Source organism: Sinohyriopsis cumingii, chromosome 11 (assembly GCF_028554795.1).
Source record: "Sinohyriopsis cumingii isolate HCF-2022 chromosome 11, ASM2855479v2, whole genome shotgun sequence".
NCBI lineage: Eukaryota > Metazoa > Mollusca > Bivalvia > Unionida > Unionidae > Sinohyriopsis > Sinohyriopsis cumingii.
In genome coordinates, this window is record NC_142971.1 from 48,057,819 (window position 1) to 48,073,388 (window position 15,570).

The 15,570-nt window shown below is 34.7% G+C and overlaps 1 protein-coding gene across 1 annotated transcript in view; it reads left to right on the forward strand.

The window, feature by feature from the left end:
* The window catches only part of LOC149788408 (uncharacterized protein C12orf56 homolog), a 73,234-nt gene that overhangs the window by 6,143 nt on the left and 51,521 nt on the right, over positions 1 to 15,570 (forward strand). Inside the window, exon 2 of the mRNA XM_089974371.1 lies at positions 12,695 to 13,686. Within this exon, the coding sequence (XP_089830497.1) occupies positions 12,695 to 13,686 (992 nt within the window). The remainder of the gene's footprint in view (positions 1 to 12,694; positions 13,687 to 15,570) is intronic.

Genomic DNA, 15,570 nt, shown 5'->3' on the forward strand with positions numbered 1-15,570 from the left:
CTATGGTGTGATTCTATAGAAATAATGCATTGGTGGACAAATCTGGGGTAAGTCTTAGATCAACTGTGGAGCAAATCAATAAATATGGATAGTCATTGATGGGTATGCTCTGTATTGAATATTTTTTCTTCAGTGGCGTGATTCTACAAGTTTAGACATCACAAAACTCATTTATATTCAAACAGTCGATTGAGCCATTAATATCACCCGATCTCCACTCAGTTCCGGTATGCACCCATATAATTGTTGACTGTAAAAATGAGGATAACAATAGGTTTCTTGTTTGTATTAATAACACATCAACATTAGCACAAATAATGTGGTTTATGTTTATTTTTCAAATTGTAATGACAACATGGACAAGGCAGGTTGTTTCTTCGTAATCTTAGTACCGATTAATTTGCATACATGTAATCATGTAAAGCATGTAAAATGAGGAATTATTTTAAATGTAATTCAGTACACCAAAGGTTTAGTCAAGCATGCAATAAGTATCCAGAAATCTGAGTAAATCAACGAGGCTGTATTACATAGATTTTAATAAGTCATTATGTGGTCTAATCTGGCAGCATGGTATGACTGCATAGGCTACTCTAAAACTGAAAATGTTGGGAACAAATCCGCCCCCCCCCCACCCCCCGTAATAAAGGGAAACTTTTCCGAATATAGGAATGATTTAGTATGGAAATAAAGGTGTGTTGTTATAAAATATAGTGCACGATTTTCACAGTCAGTTGATATTTTTCAGAGTGAATTTATGAAATGAGCACAAGTAAAGCATTGTAAAATAGATCCGCTGTTGTAAAAGGCTTGGGGTGGCTGGGTTGTCTAAAGCGCCCGCGTTGACCGATCACTGCCATCTCACATGTCTGTGTCGGTTCGAGTCTCGGGCCAATGTGGGTATGTGAGAAAGCTCTTGCCAGTAGCGTCCCATGGATCTGGGGTTCTTTCTGTGGTTTTCCCGGGTTCTTCCTCCACCCGTTTTACAGGATACAATGTAGAGCGTATCTGGTGCTGACAATGGCGTTAAACCCACAATACCACCAATATATCATCACGGCAATCCATATTCGCGGAATCAACGTCAAAGGTGAATGAAGTTACACTTGGCCAGACATTATTTGCCAATTTCTGCATCAAATGTGGACACATTTCCAACTGTAAGATACTATTTGCCAACTTTAGCCGAACATAATCACTTTTTTTTTTTCTGGTAGGAGATCACTTTTCACATTTAGTCACAAATTAAAATTCCTAACCAAATTTTGGAAATCTCTTCGTCTGTCCTGACCTGACTCGTCCTTAATGTCACAAGTATGCTCTAATTTAGAAATAAAACTTCACAACCTGATACAACGTATAATGCTGGCTTTATTCGTGTCCAGTTTAAATTATACTTTATTTGATATGTCAGTGACATGTAGATTCTACGAAGTCAGGTCAATAAACATTGTTCATTTCACTGTCAAACCTTTGAATCGTTAATTTTTTGGTAGGTGCTAATCTCTGCTCAGTACATACTTAAGTAGCTTAAGTAGCACTAGTTTTCATGCAAGTGTTTTGGACACTTTCAAACACTGTTTACTCTTCGTTTACTGACGATACCTGTCTAGTTGATCAAGCTATCAACTACCGTATCTACTCATAACTACACACCCCTAGTTAAAACTTGTAAGAAAATACAAGTTTTTTAAGATTATTATTATTTTTTTCTGTATTTTTCTCAGTTTCCATGGCATGGATAAGACTGTATAAAATTGGCAGTCATTAGGACATGTATAGGAATGGGTACATATAGCAATCAAATTTGGGTAATGACAATGGACAGTTTTATCTTAGCTTCTGGAGTTAAATCATCAGTTATACACTGTGTCAACAGGAGCAAACCCAATGTTTTAATGCATACTTTCTTTACAAATTTAAATATTTGAATTAAAAGCATACACATTCAATTTTATTGTGTTCTTTGATCAGGTCTATAATTTACCTACAGTACATACTTGAATGAGTTTTATTTATGTTGACAAAATATGTTTACATTTGCTTTATTGGAAAGTATAAGATATTTTATGTGAATATTTACATGCTGCCAACCTTTGGCATTAGGATGTCTTTCAGCCTTGAAAATGCAAAAATTGGCCTTCAAAACCCCCAAAATCATTGATTTCTCTAACACCTCCCTGGATACCGGTACTAGAACAACACAGGGCTTTTTACATACATGAAGGAACAAAATCTGAGATACATCCTTCCATTTTCCATAACTTGCATAATAATCTTCTTTCCAAATTAAAGAACTACACAAAAATTGACAGCAATGGCTAAAAGAATGGTGAAAAGGCTGTTGCAGCCTTGATTAGTTGACATCACATATCACATGACATCACATGTCACAACTTGGCATGCCACATAGGGCATTAATAATTAAAGCAGAAGTCAGGGCAGTAGACCATGCCCAACACAACAGGAAGTTAGGGCAATAACCTTTGCCTTACACAGTAGGAAGTCAGGACAATAGACTTTGCCCAACACAATAGGAAGTTAGGGCAATGGACTTTGCCCAGAAATATGTAGAAAGCAGACGTTTTAAACTTTATCATCTTCTCTGATTCACTATCATACTTTAGTCACTGCTCAATAGGAATTTGGAAAACACATTATTGACCAATATTCTGTTCAAACCAAGTTGTGTACCTCTTGCAATATAGTATACTGTTGATTACTTATCCATGTTGGTAATAAAGGTAATGAAAGAGCAGACCATGCTTGTAAAATGGCCCTATCTTTACTCTCATCTGATTTTAAAATACTGTAAACTGATTTTAAACCTAGTTTTAAAAAATCGTGAAATGATGCTGTCAATAACAAGCTCTTTATGATTATACCTTCCTTAGGCAAATGGCCTCCTTCCTACCAAACTGGATGATGTAGTCATTGCACAAATTAGAATAGATCATGCTTATATAATCCACTCCCACATATTATAGGGTGAAGTCCCATATGAGTGTATTTCTTGCAATGAACACTTCACCGTGAAACACTTTATGATATATTGTTTCAAGCTCCTACCTACATGTGATCATTACTTCAATGTTCAGCACATGAAGGAACTTTATGACATAGTAAATACAGTTTTTATTTTAAAATTTTTGAAGAAAGTTAACATTTATTCTGAAATATAGCTTGTTTGTAATCATATTTCCTTTTGAGTACTTTTAACCATGTATAGTGTTAATCACCATAATTTATCTTTTATTATCTAATTACCATTTATACACACCAATTTACATCACCAATTGATTATCAACTATTATCTTCATCATCACATTGTTCTATTTTTGTACCTTTATTGTTCATTAGTACTAAACCTTTTTGATACATAACTCTTTATCATAGAACCTTTTTTGTGGTGCTGTATAACCTTACAGTGCTGGTGAACTGTAAAATCCACAATGAACCAACCAACCAACCAACCCCCCAACCAACCAACCAACCAAATAAAACAGTGATGCTATCCAGTATCATAATATAGATAATATTTTCAGTATCTTTTAAATTCTTGTCTGAAGAGAAGAAATCAAATTTTATAGTTGTGACCTTATGTAGACTTTGAATACAAAGTAGTCTGAGGAACTCAGGTATCTCAAATACCATGAAATCACCTATTGACGGCCCTCACAAATACCATGAAATCACCTATCGACGGCCCTCACAAATACCATGAAATCACCTATCGACGGCCCTCACAAATATCATGAAATTACCTATCGACGGCCCTCACAAATACCTTGAATGCAGATGGCTTTGCACAAAAACAACAAGCTTAGAAAAAACATATTTCTAATTATAAAACTTGAGGTAATAATAATAATACTTTAATAATAATAATAATAATAATAATAATAACTTGAAGTAATAATAATAATAATATTCAGCTGCAAAGTGCATAAGTTGTTATCAGTGGTTTTTCGTTTACTGTTCATTGATACAGTCATGACAATTGAATGGAAAATGTATATTTTATGATAAATTTGTTTTTTCTTGATTTTCTGGTGTTTATTGTTATAAAAAATTATAATTAGCTTTTATAATTAAAATAACAGTCTCGTCAAAATATGTGTGAGTAGCTGTTATATCATTAAGTTAAGATATATGTCAGTTTGTTTTGTGTTTCTCATATCTTTAGAAAGCTGTTTCATTCAGAGTGTACTTGCCAACCATAGATTTTTCTCTAAACATTGATTGTGTTTGAAATTGTTCATAAATATAATTAACAGTCATAATGTTTAAATAAGTAAACAAAAGTTAACAATGACTTTCTTCCACATGCATCTTTTAAAAAGGTGTTAATTGTCTTCCTGTCTGTCTGTCCCTCCATTAGCAATGTATCATATCTCATACACCATTTAGGACACAGACTGGAACCTTTGGGATATGAATTTGAGGGTAGTCTTCTTTGAATGTACACAGTGTTATAAAATTTTGATTATGACTACCAGTGTCTGCATATAGGTATGTTTAGGTTTTTTTAATAAAAAAAATTAAAGTTTTTTTCATGGACATCTGAGAGTTGTCTTGTGTCATATTAAAGTCAAGGGCTATGCATTGAGCTTTTGGGTTAAACTTTCAGGTCTTGCCCCAGTGATTATCCTTGTGGGTATGCTGCCCCTAGGTCTCAACTAAGATCCTCGTTCAATAACCATATACATATATAAGTTTAAAGCACATGAGATAAGACATACCAGTATATCCTATATAGATGATGGGTCATACCCCATTGGGTGTGGACTTGCTCCATGAAAAATAGCTTGGAAGCAATGGAGATTTCCACTTTGTACCATATTTTTGTTGAAGAACATGTAAAGAAATCAGACACATTTACAGTACAGACACTGAGGACAGAGACTTGCTTTGGGTCATCACTGAGAAACTGTTGAGATCCTCAGCCTATAACTATATATTCACTTAATGGACACAAGGAAATATAAGCCCTTTATCATCCAACCCATATCCTGGGTCATGCTCCTGGGGTATTGGACTTGTCTTTGGTAATTGAGCATCCATTGTTAGAGCTTCTCAAGATTATGCGCTATTCAAAGTCCTCATTATTATTATTATTATTATTATTATTGGACTTAACCATGGCACTTGATCATCCAATCCATATCCTGGGTCATGCCTCTGGAGTATTGGACTTGTCCTTGGCACTTGATGTATGAACCCATATCCTAAGTCATGCCCCTGGAGTATTAGACTTGCCCTTGGCACTTAGTCATCCAGCCCATATCCTGGGTCATGCCCCTGGAGTAATGGACTTGCAGTTGGTACTCGATCATCCAACCATATCCTGGTCCATGCTCCTGGAGTATTGGACTTAACCTTGGCACTTGATTATTGAACCATATCCTGGGACATGCCCCTGGATCATTGAGTGTGCCGTGTACCTACCTATGATGCACATTGTCCTGTAAAATCACAAGTTGAGTGTGTCATGTACTTACTTACCTATGATGTGCATCACCCTGTAAAATCATAAGTTGAGTGTGTCATGTACTTACCTATGATGTGTATCACCCTGTAAAATCATAAGTTGAGTGTGTCATGTACCTACCTATGATGTGTATTACCCTGTAAAATCATAAGTTGAGTGTGTCATGTACCTACCTATGATGTGTATTACCCTGTAAAATCGTAAGTTGAGTGTGTCATGTACTTACCTATGATGTGTATCACCCTGTAAAATCATAAGTTGAGTGTGTCATGTACCTACCTATGATGTGTATCACCCTGTAAAATCGTAAGTTGAGTGCATCATGTACCTACCTATGATGTGTATCACCCTGTAAAATCATAAGTTGAGTGTGTCATGTACTTACATATGATGTGTATCACCCTGTAAAATCATAAGTTGAGTGCATCATGTACCTACCTATGATGTGTATCACCCTGTAAAATCATAAGTTGAGTGTGTCATGTACCTACCTATGATGTGTATCACCCTGTAAAATCATAAGTTGAGTGTGTCATGTACCTACCTATGATGTGTATCACCCTGTAAAATTATAAGTTGAGTGTGTCCTGTACCTACCTATGATGTGTATCACCCTGTAAAATCATAAGTTGAGTGTGTCATGTACTTACCTATGACGTGTATTACCCTGTAAAATCATAAGTTGAGTGTGTCATGTACCTACCTATGATGTGTATTACCCTGTAAAATCATAAGTTGAGTGTGTCATGTACTTACCTATGATGTGTATCACCCTGTAAAATCATAAGTTGAGTGTGTCATGTACTTACCTATGATGTGTATCACCCTGTAAAATCATAAGTTGAGTGTGTCATGTACCTACCCATGATGTGTATCACCCTGTAAAATCATAAGTTGAGTGCATCATGTACCTACCTATGATGTGTATTACCCTGTAAAATCATAAGTTGAGTGTGTCATGTACCTACCTATGATGTGTATCACCCTGTAAAATCATAAGTTGAGTGCATCATGTACCTACCTATGATGTGTATTACCCTGTAAAATCACAAGTTGAGTGTGTTATGTACCTACCTATGATGTGTATTACCCTGTAAAATCATAAGTTGAGTGTGTCATGTACCTACCTATGATGTGTATCACCCTGTAAAATCGTAAGTTGAGTGCATCATGTACCTACCTATGATGTGTATCACCCTGTAAAATCATAAGTTGAGTGTGTCATGTACTTACATATGATGTGTATCACCCTGTAAAATCATAAGTTGAGTGCATCATGTACCTGCCCATGATGTGTATTAATAGCATGATCCCTATTTTTATAGCAGGACTGTAACTGTAGAATGTTTTGTTTTTCATCCATGTTTCTATTTTTTTTAACCCTTCTCTTCATTTTCAGTTATCTAAAAGAAGATTGTTAAAAATCCAAGATGTTCCTTCCACTACAGGAAGACCTGGCATCACTCACTTTACTCCATTAAACATCCAAGTTAATGGAGTGGGGTGTCTAACTTTTTTTATTGACTCCTACATTACTTTGACAATTGAAAAATCACATTTTTACTGAGCTTAAACATTTTCTCATATCTAAAAAATAGTTTTTGCAACACTACATGATGTTATTTTAAAATATACCTGGTTAATTTGGCAAGACAGCTGGACTTTTTTTTCTCAACAGATTAATCAATCATTAATTGATATTCAGTTATTGTCACCCAACAGACACTGATAATAATTATGAATTGTAACTAGATTTAATTGATAAGGCCACTGTTTCTTAAATAATTCCATAAATAAATCCTCATTAAATTTTTGTGGCTAGTGTTAAAATGGCCAAAATTAAATATAGAATCATTCTCATAATAAAATCATCATTTTATCATTCATTAATTGAGTCTTGTGATATTTATAGTAATTTGTTAAGACTGGAACATGTAAATAAAAGCTGTTGTTATCATATTTATTGTCACCTTCACCATAAGTTACAAAAAAAACTGGCTTGTAAGTTTTGGCTTTTTATGTAAATACATACTGTAATATGTTGGGGGCTTTTTCCTTTTTGAATTCTGAAATAATTTACAGGCAAAATTATAATTGTATAATTATCCAGTCTTTATGAAATCTAGACTTATAACTCTATCTTGATAATGATGTTTATATTTCGATACAGTTTGTTATAATCACGATCGGAATAAGAATATCAGTTTCAAGACAGATATTGGCCAAGTTTTGTTGAGTGACAATCATTGCTTTAAGGTTTAGTTGATATGGTTTTCTTTTTTGAAGACAAGCATGGCTTATCATATAAGAAGATAGAGTTTGGTTTATGTTTATAACTTTAGGCATATGTTATCTTTCAGTGTACGGTAGTACAAGATCTCTTCATTGTTTGAAGTTCAAGCCGTTGTATCTGTTTTTGTCCTTTAAAATAAACATCATGAAACCTCAAAGACTAAACTATTACTCTGAACAAATTGTAATTTTTAAGTTTTGCACTGTAATATAATTATTTTTTATTTTAATTAACAATTTTCTGTTTATTTCAATATTAGTCAGACATGATTTATAAGTTCAACTTTTATGCTATGATATAAGTATTATGTAACATAACAATAGTTTTCTATTTGTTTCAATATTAGTCAAGCATGTATCAATTGAGGGTTCAATACTGTCAGCATGACCTTGAGAAATATTGTGTAGTTGCTGCATTCAGGGGACATAATTACTAATAAGAGGTGACAGTCACTCTCTTTGACTGAAAACTGTATTTGAGAATAATGCTGATTACCCCACACATTGTAGAGAGAGACCTAGGTCTTGTGATGTCCATCTATCATACTAACTTGTAAGCAAGGTATCTTAGTAAGTATTTAACCAAACTAGGTGAATTTAAATATTTAGATCCCTTGAGAGAGTAACAGTATCTATTTAGGTTCTGGTGACTGTTAACCAGATCTTTCAAGTTTTACACCTTTTGAGATTTTTGGACAAAAGCATTGTAAACACAATGATGCAGAAATCACTTGAGGTTAAAAATAATATGCCTATGGTATTTGTAATAGTATTGTTATGTATCTTTAATATGTATTATTTGTAGGCTGTTCTTAATGATTATATGTTACATACAATATGTATTATGTACCTGACCTTGTTGAAAATCATGTTCTTTGTGTACCTGAGTAGGGACATTTATTTTATAAACTACAATTATCTTAACTTTTCTTTGTGAGTGTGGGTTCAATATTCAAAAATTATTGTAAAAATATTGATAGTTGTGATTCTGACCCTAGAAACTTCTAGAATGGTAGATTCCATTAAATGACATAGTATTTTCAGAAGGTTGTAATTGCAACCTAGGTCAAATAGAGGGGCTTATAATCATTTTTATCTAAGAATTACTCATTTTAGCCATAACATCTTGAAGCAGAATCAGTCTTATTATTGTGTTCAGATTTTCATTTTGGTGGAATTATTTATTCAAATTATTATTCACTGGAAATACAAAGTACTCATCAATAATATTCTTGGACAGTAACATTTATTTGGAATTATAGTGAATTCAGAAAGGACATTTTTGTATTATAATTTTGTGATACATCAAAAGACTTTTAGCACATTGCCACAATCCAGGCCATTGGCACATTACTACATTTGAGACTACAGGCACATCAACACATCCGATATTGGAGCTTATATGCAATACCACTGGATTTTATATGGAACCTCATACATTTGTACTTGTGATAGGTCTGTTTTGGATTTAATTCACAATACTGTATGTTTTTAAAACAATTTCACTTTGTATTCTTGGGAAATAAATTATTTGTTTAATTTTACAAAACTTGTAGGTTTTTGCCCTTTTCTGTTACTTAGTTTAAGATCATGGAGTCATAACAGTATGTAGATGAACAATTTTAGGTTTTTGAGCCATAAAACCAATTTTAAAATTTTGTATGCTTGGACTTTTTTGACAAAAACTTTGTTCACAGATTAACATGTAAGCAAGATATCTAAGAAACTGTTACACCAGGATGGATACAATTGAATATTTAAGTGCCTAGAGTGGATTTAAATGGATGAATACATGAAGGCTCTAGTTTATATGACATTATTTTTAATCTTTATTTACACAATTTTGAACTGTAAAAGACTTGTTTGACAAAAATATTGTAACCACAATGAAGTGAAAATTGCTTGAGGTAGACAAATGATATTGGGTAGGCTTATTTCTAATAGCATGCAGATGGCTTAATTGTATTTTCAAACCTCATTACATTTGTTCAATTACCATTTGTTTAATTGCCATTTGTTTAGTTACCATGTGGGTTTTGTTCCCATGTGAATGTGGGTATATGAGTTAGCTTTTCAGGACAGCTTTGATTAAATCTCAGTTCTTTCTCAGATAAAATATATAGGTCATTAGTACATGGATTATAATGGCTAGTATTTTGGCCAAGGTGTTTTCATTGCTTATACATTAAATCTTTACCAATTCTTTTGGATCATAACATCATCACATACTACCCTTCTGTCCATATCACTCCATTTGCTGAGTTCCACTAGGGGTGATGGGGCAAGGGTCACATGGGGTGACATATTACATTCGGTGGCTAATCTGGTTATAAGGTTTTTTGAATAACTTATATTTCTTTAATCCATTTTCTGATTCAGTTTATATTTGAAATATCAACTCATATTCCTTATCTCTCAGTGGTATCACTTTTAGACTCTGGATTCAGTCACAGGGTGTGGTCATGAAGTTGTGAATTACATTGGGAAAATATTTTGGTTCAAGACATTTTTTCCCCTCATATTTCCAAAAGCAGTTCACTTCATTGTTGTTAATATAATATCAATATAAACTGACTATATGGTTTTTACTTCTACTACCCCTGGATAAGTCCCTGGGTGGGACCATTATAAAGGGACCATCTGTAGGACACAGTTTATCCAGTTTACCACAAATTAGGAATATTATATGATCCTTAACTCCCCCTTGATCCCTTTATTGTCCCCTGGGTTATATCCTCAGATGGAGCCTTGCTCCTGATGTTATGTATATTTAATTTAATTATTTTTCTGTTAGTTGGAGAGAAAAAAAAGTTTGATTACATTGCAATAACTAACAGACACATAATTAAATTAAATATACATAACACTGGGTTATGATATCCATTTTTGATGTTGTTGTTGTATAGGGTTTAACGCCATTTTTCAGCACAAGATAGGCTATACATGGCGGCCAGTATTAATGGTGGAGGAAGAACCCGGGAAAACCCCGGAAAGAACCACCGAGCCACGAGAAGCTACCGGCAAGCTTTCTCACATATCCACATTGGCCGAGCCCGAGACTGGAACCCACGCAGACAGAGGTGAGATGGCAGTGATCCGTGATGGAGAGCGCTTTAGACCACTTGGCCACTCGGGGCCCCCATTTTTAATGTTGTAGGGTTTAACGCCATATTTCTGCACACGATATGCTATACATGGTGGTTAGTACAAATGGTGGAGGAAGAACCCGGGGAAAATCCTGGAAAGAACCACTGACCCATGAGAAACTACTGGATATCCATTTTTGACTTTGTCACCTTGCACAAAATAGATGGTGACCATGGAAATCAGTTTAAGGTCACCAGAACCAAAAGTACATGTGTAGGTCAAGTTTGATCAAATGTTACTGGAAATATTTTGTTACATGATAATTTCTGCTTCTTGGCACAAAATGTTGCAATTTGACCATACAAATTGGGGACATCCATTTGACAATACAAATTAGGGACATATATTTGACTATACAAATTAGGGACATCTATTTGGCCATGAAAATTAGGGACATCCAATTGACCATACAAATTAGGGACATCAAACTGACCATACAAATTAAAGACATCCAGTTCACCATGCAGTAGGGACATCCAGTTGACCATACAAATTAGGAAGATCCATTTGACCATAGATATTAAGGGCATCCAATATCCCATTCCTACCAAAATTTAGTTTTATCACTTTTCCTTCTGTCAAAAAATGACTATAATTGTCATGAGGGAGGTCAGAAACAAATCCATTCTGTTTTATCCTATCATTGTTCGTTTTATGTTTTCTGTTGCCTGATGACTGCTCCAGTGACCTAATGTTAGAGCTTCCACCTCAGATGCAGGAAGTTGTGGGTTCAAACCCCGGCTGAGTCATACCAAAGAGTTTTACTAACTCATTTGGCAGTCAGCATTAAGAGGGTAGTGTTATGACTTGTCACCTGTTGTCAGGGTAATGTGACTGGGTGGGACATCATGCAACATATTTGCGGCATAATGCCCCAGTGCTAGATATCAGTATTCACTGTCACACTGGACATCGTAGCGATATGACAGAAAAATTGTTAAAGCTACTTTAAAATTCCAAATTGCTCACTCCTGTTGCCCGATAATTGTGCTTTGTAAAACATAAATGAAGTCAATAAATAATATTTTTGTAACATTAAAATCATCATTATTATCTTAGAATTCCTAAATACATCAGACCTCTAGACCTGTTAAAACAGTTTTCACATGTTTGCAAACAAAAAGTGACTAACAACGCACAACACTGCATTAAAATGCTTTGGAATTTAGTTTTGAAATTTGATCCAAAGCAGTTGATGTATTGACAAGTCGATATTTTATTATGGTGCATTCTATCAATTTGAACTGTGCTAATTTGGGACAATTTCTGTACTTTTTTTGTCTCAAATGATAGTACTTGATGGTGAGAACACATCACTAAGGGCAGTAATCATATTACTCATGGGCGCCTAGTTATTTTACACATCTAAATGACAAAATTCATCTCATAATGATTATGACTCAGTCTGTTATCATATGTTTTTGTCCTACAGTTTCAGAAAAACAACCCATTAAATTTAGATGAAAATAGTTGCTTACAAACCAGGACATAAATTACCCAATTTGTTTAATTCTCATCTAGATCTCTGTACATGACAGTGAACCCTACTCTAAGAAACTTTTATTGAGATTTGGTTGAATATATGCACGTCATGTATGTATTTCCCCTTGACACTTTGTCACCCAGTCTCTTGATGTAATCATGGCAGCAATGTTGCTAATATTTTTATTTTGTACTGCATCATTATTGCAGCAGTGGTTTTATTTGACAAGTCATTGCATTGATTTTGCACTGGGATAATTTCGATTGTTTTTTTCATTTCAGGTAAATGACTTCCCTGATTTTCTTATGGGTCAAGAGAGGGAAAATACACAACATATTGCTGTTGTGTACATGAGTCTTGAACATGTTAGAAGAAGATTGTTACGAAAGTCTAAAAAATCCCCAAGGAATGGTTCTATCTCAGATCTTCATGGAGATCGATCCAATGCATCAACTCCACTAAGCCACGTTTCTTCACAGGATTTCTGGCCAGAAGATAATGGGTACATCACACAAAGTACAACAAGTCTTCAGGTCCCTGTGCGCTCTGATAGCAGGAGTTCAGTTGGTTCAACTCGCAATACTGGTTCAAAGAAGAAAAAGAAAACCAGTAAGGCAAGTGAAGGTGGTGATGAGAATTTACTCAAATCATTGAAAGAGGAACTGGAAGAAGATATAGAGGAACAGAGTCTTTATTCAAATTCTATGTCAAAGTCTCAGGATAGATATACTCCCAGGAATGATCATGGCATGGATACAGCTCGTAAAAAATCGGCAAGGCCATTACCTAAATCTCCTGGACATACTAATAGAGAAAATGGCAATATGGAAAGCTCACAAGCACCACCTCTTCCTACAAAAACAGATTTTAAAGATCTGGAGGTCATAGAAAGTACTTCACCTCGTGCCACAGGCTGCTGTTCATGTCTGAACAGTAAAACATCGAGTAAAGTGTCTCCTTTATCTTGTAGTGCAAATACAGCAGTGCAAACAACCAATAATAAAATGAGAGCATTTGATTCGTCCATTATGGACAGGATGTCAGAAGTAAGTGCTCCTGCCGGTAAAGATCAAAGAAGACATTGTGTGCAATCTGTCAGAAATCCAGTTGGGTCCAAGCAATCGGTTAATGACCCAGTTGGATCAAGACTTTCTGAAAATGACCCAGTAGGATCAAGACTTTCTGTTCAAGAATCAAGGCATTCTTCCATGAGTACTCTGCGAGGGACTTCTAGGGCAGGGACACCAGCTCAAGAACCAGATGATAGGAGAAGGTAATTATGATTAACTTATTGGTATTTGTTTCTGTGAAAAATAAGTTACATCTAACAATTGTATGGTAATTAATGTAAGAACCTGGATCAAATTCGAGACAAGCAAGGAATACTAGTTACTACTCTGATCGCTATAAAGAGTGAATTTTCTTGCTGGCATTATTTTGGAAGTATTAAATTGTAATGCAGACTAGGAAATATGCTAGTGGATATTGAAAATAGCCTGATTCCTGCTAGCTAAGACTATTGCTTTTATCCAAATACAGCTAGAAACCATTTTCTTCAAAATTGATGGCAGCTGCTGCTTAAAAGCATTTCTGAACTTCTAAAATAAGTTTGATGTCCTTTAATGTAACAGTAATTGAGTGGAAACCTTGTGGTTGCATATAATGGCTATTGCATACATCAGTATGTGCTATTGTAACAGTAATTGAGTGGAAACTTTGTGGTTGCATAGGATGGCTATTGCATACATCAGTATGTGCTATTGTAACAGTAATTGAGTGAAAACCTTGTGGTTGCATAGGATGACTATTGATTACATCAGTATGTGCTATTGTAACAGTAATTGAGTGAAACCCTTGTGGTTGCATAGGATGGCTATTGCATACATCAGTATGTGCTATTGTAACATTAATTGAGTGGAAACTGTGTGGCTGCATAGGATGGCTATTGCATACATCAGTATGTGCTATTGTAGCAGTAATTGAGTGGAAACTTTGTGGTTGCATATAATGGCTATTGCATACATCAGTATGTGCTATTGTAACTGTAATTGAGTGAAACCCTTGTGGTTGCAGAGGATGGCTATTGCATACATCAGTATGTGCTATTGTAGCAGTAATTGAGTGGAAACTTTGTGGTTGCATATAATGGCTATTGCATACATCAGTATGTGCTTTTGTAACAGTAATTGAGTGGAAACCTTGTGGTTGCATAGGAAGGCTATTGCATACATCAGTATGTGCTATTGTAACAGTAATTGAGTGGAAACCTTGTGGTTGCATAGGAAGGCTATTGCATACATCAGTATGTGCATGATCATATAGTACTTGCCTTGTCATGAAAACCATAGAGATAGCTAAATATGAAAATATTACAGCTAAAAGCTCAATCTTCATATCAAGGTTTACAAGCATTTTGATAAGGGGGCCATAAGATGGGGTGCATGCTGTTATGCTGTCATCTGTCTTTCTAACCATCCATGCATCTGTTACCAATTTCATTTTTGCATAAAACTTGAGTTGTCCACCAATTACAGTTACCAAAACTTTGCAGATAGCTCATACTTGCAGATGAGGAAGAAACCTATTGATTTCTTGGTCAAAAAGCTGAAAGGTCAAGGCCACTGTGACTGAAAGAAAGAAATATTGTTTCCTCACAATAACTCAATTTCTCCTTCATCTACAGTTATAAAATTTTGTGGATGGCTTTCAATTGGGATACAAAAGAGTCCTGATAATTTTGTGATAAAAATGTCAAAGTAATTTTGTGGGAAAGAAGATTTAATTATATCTGATTTAATTGTTTGTAAGTTTCAAAATCTTTTTATTTTTTAAATTTCTTATGTCAAAATAATGTAGTTCTCTTTGTTAGGAACTCATAGTTTTTCCAGAAAATAGTTTGACCTTGACTGTTTGTGTTAGTAAACACATAAGGCTGACCTGGTCTCCAACCTTAACTCAAAATTAGTAGCAGCCACATAAATAAGTTCTATTTTTATTTTTAAATGATTGGTTGTTGTCAAGGTCATGATGGGACTAAGTGATTTGAGAGTAAACAATTTTTTTATTTTGTTTCTTTGAGTAAAATAATTGGTATTTGTCAGGGTCATGTTAGGCATACATGTTATAAACACGATCATGTGCTCCCCCTTTTCGATTT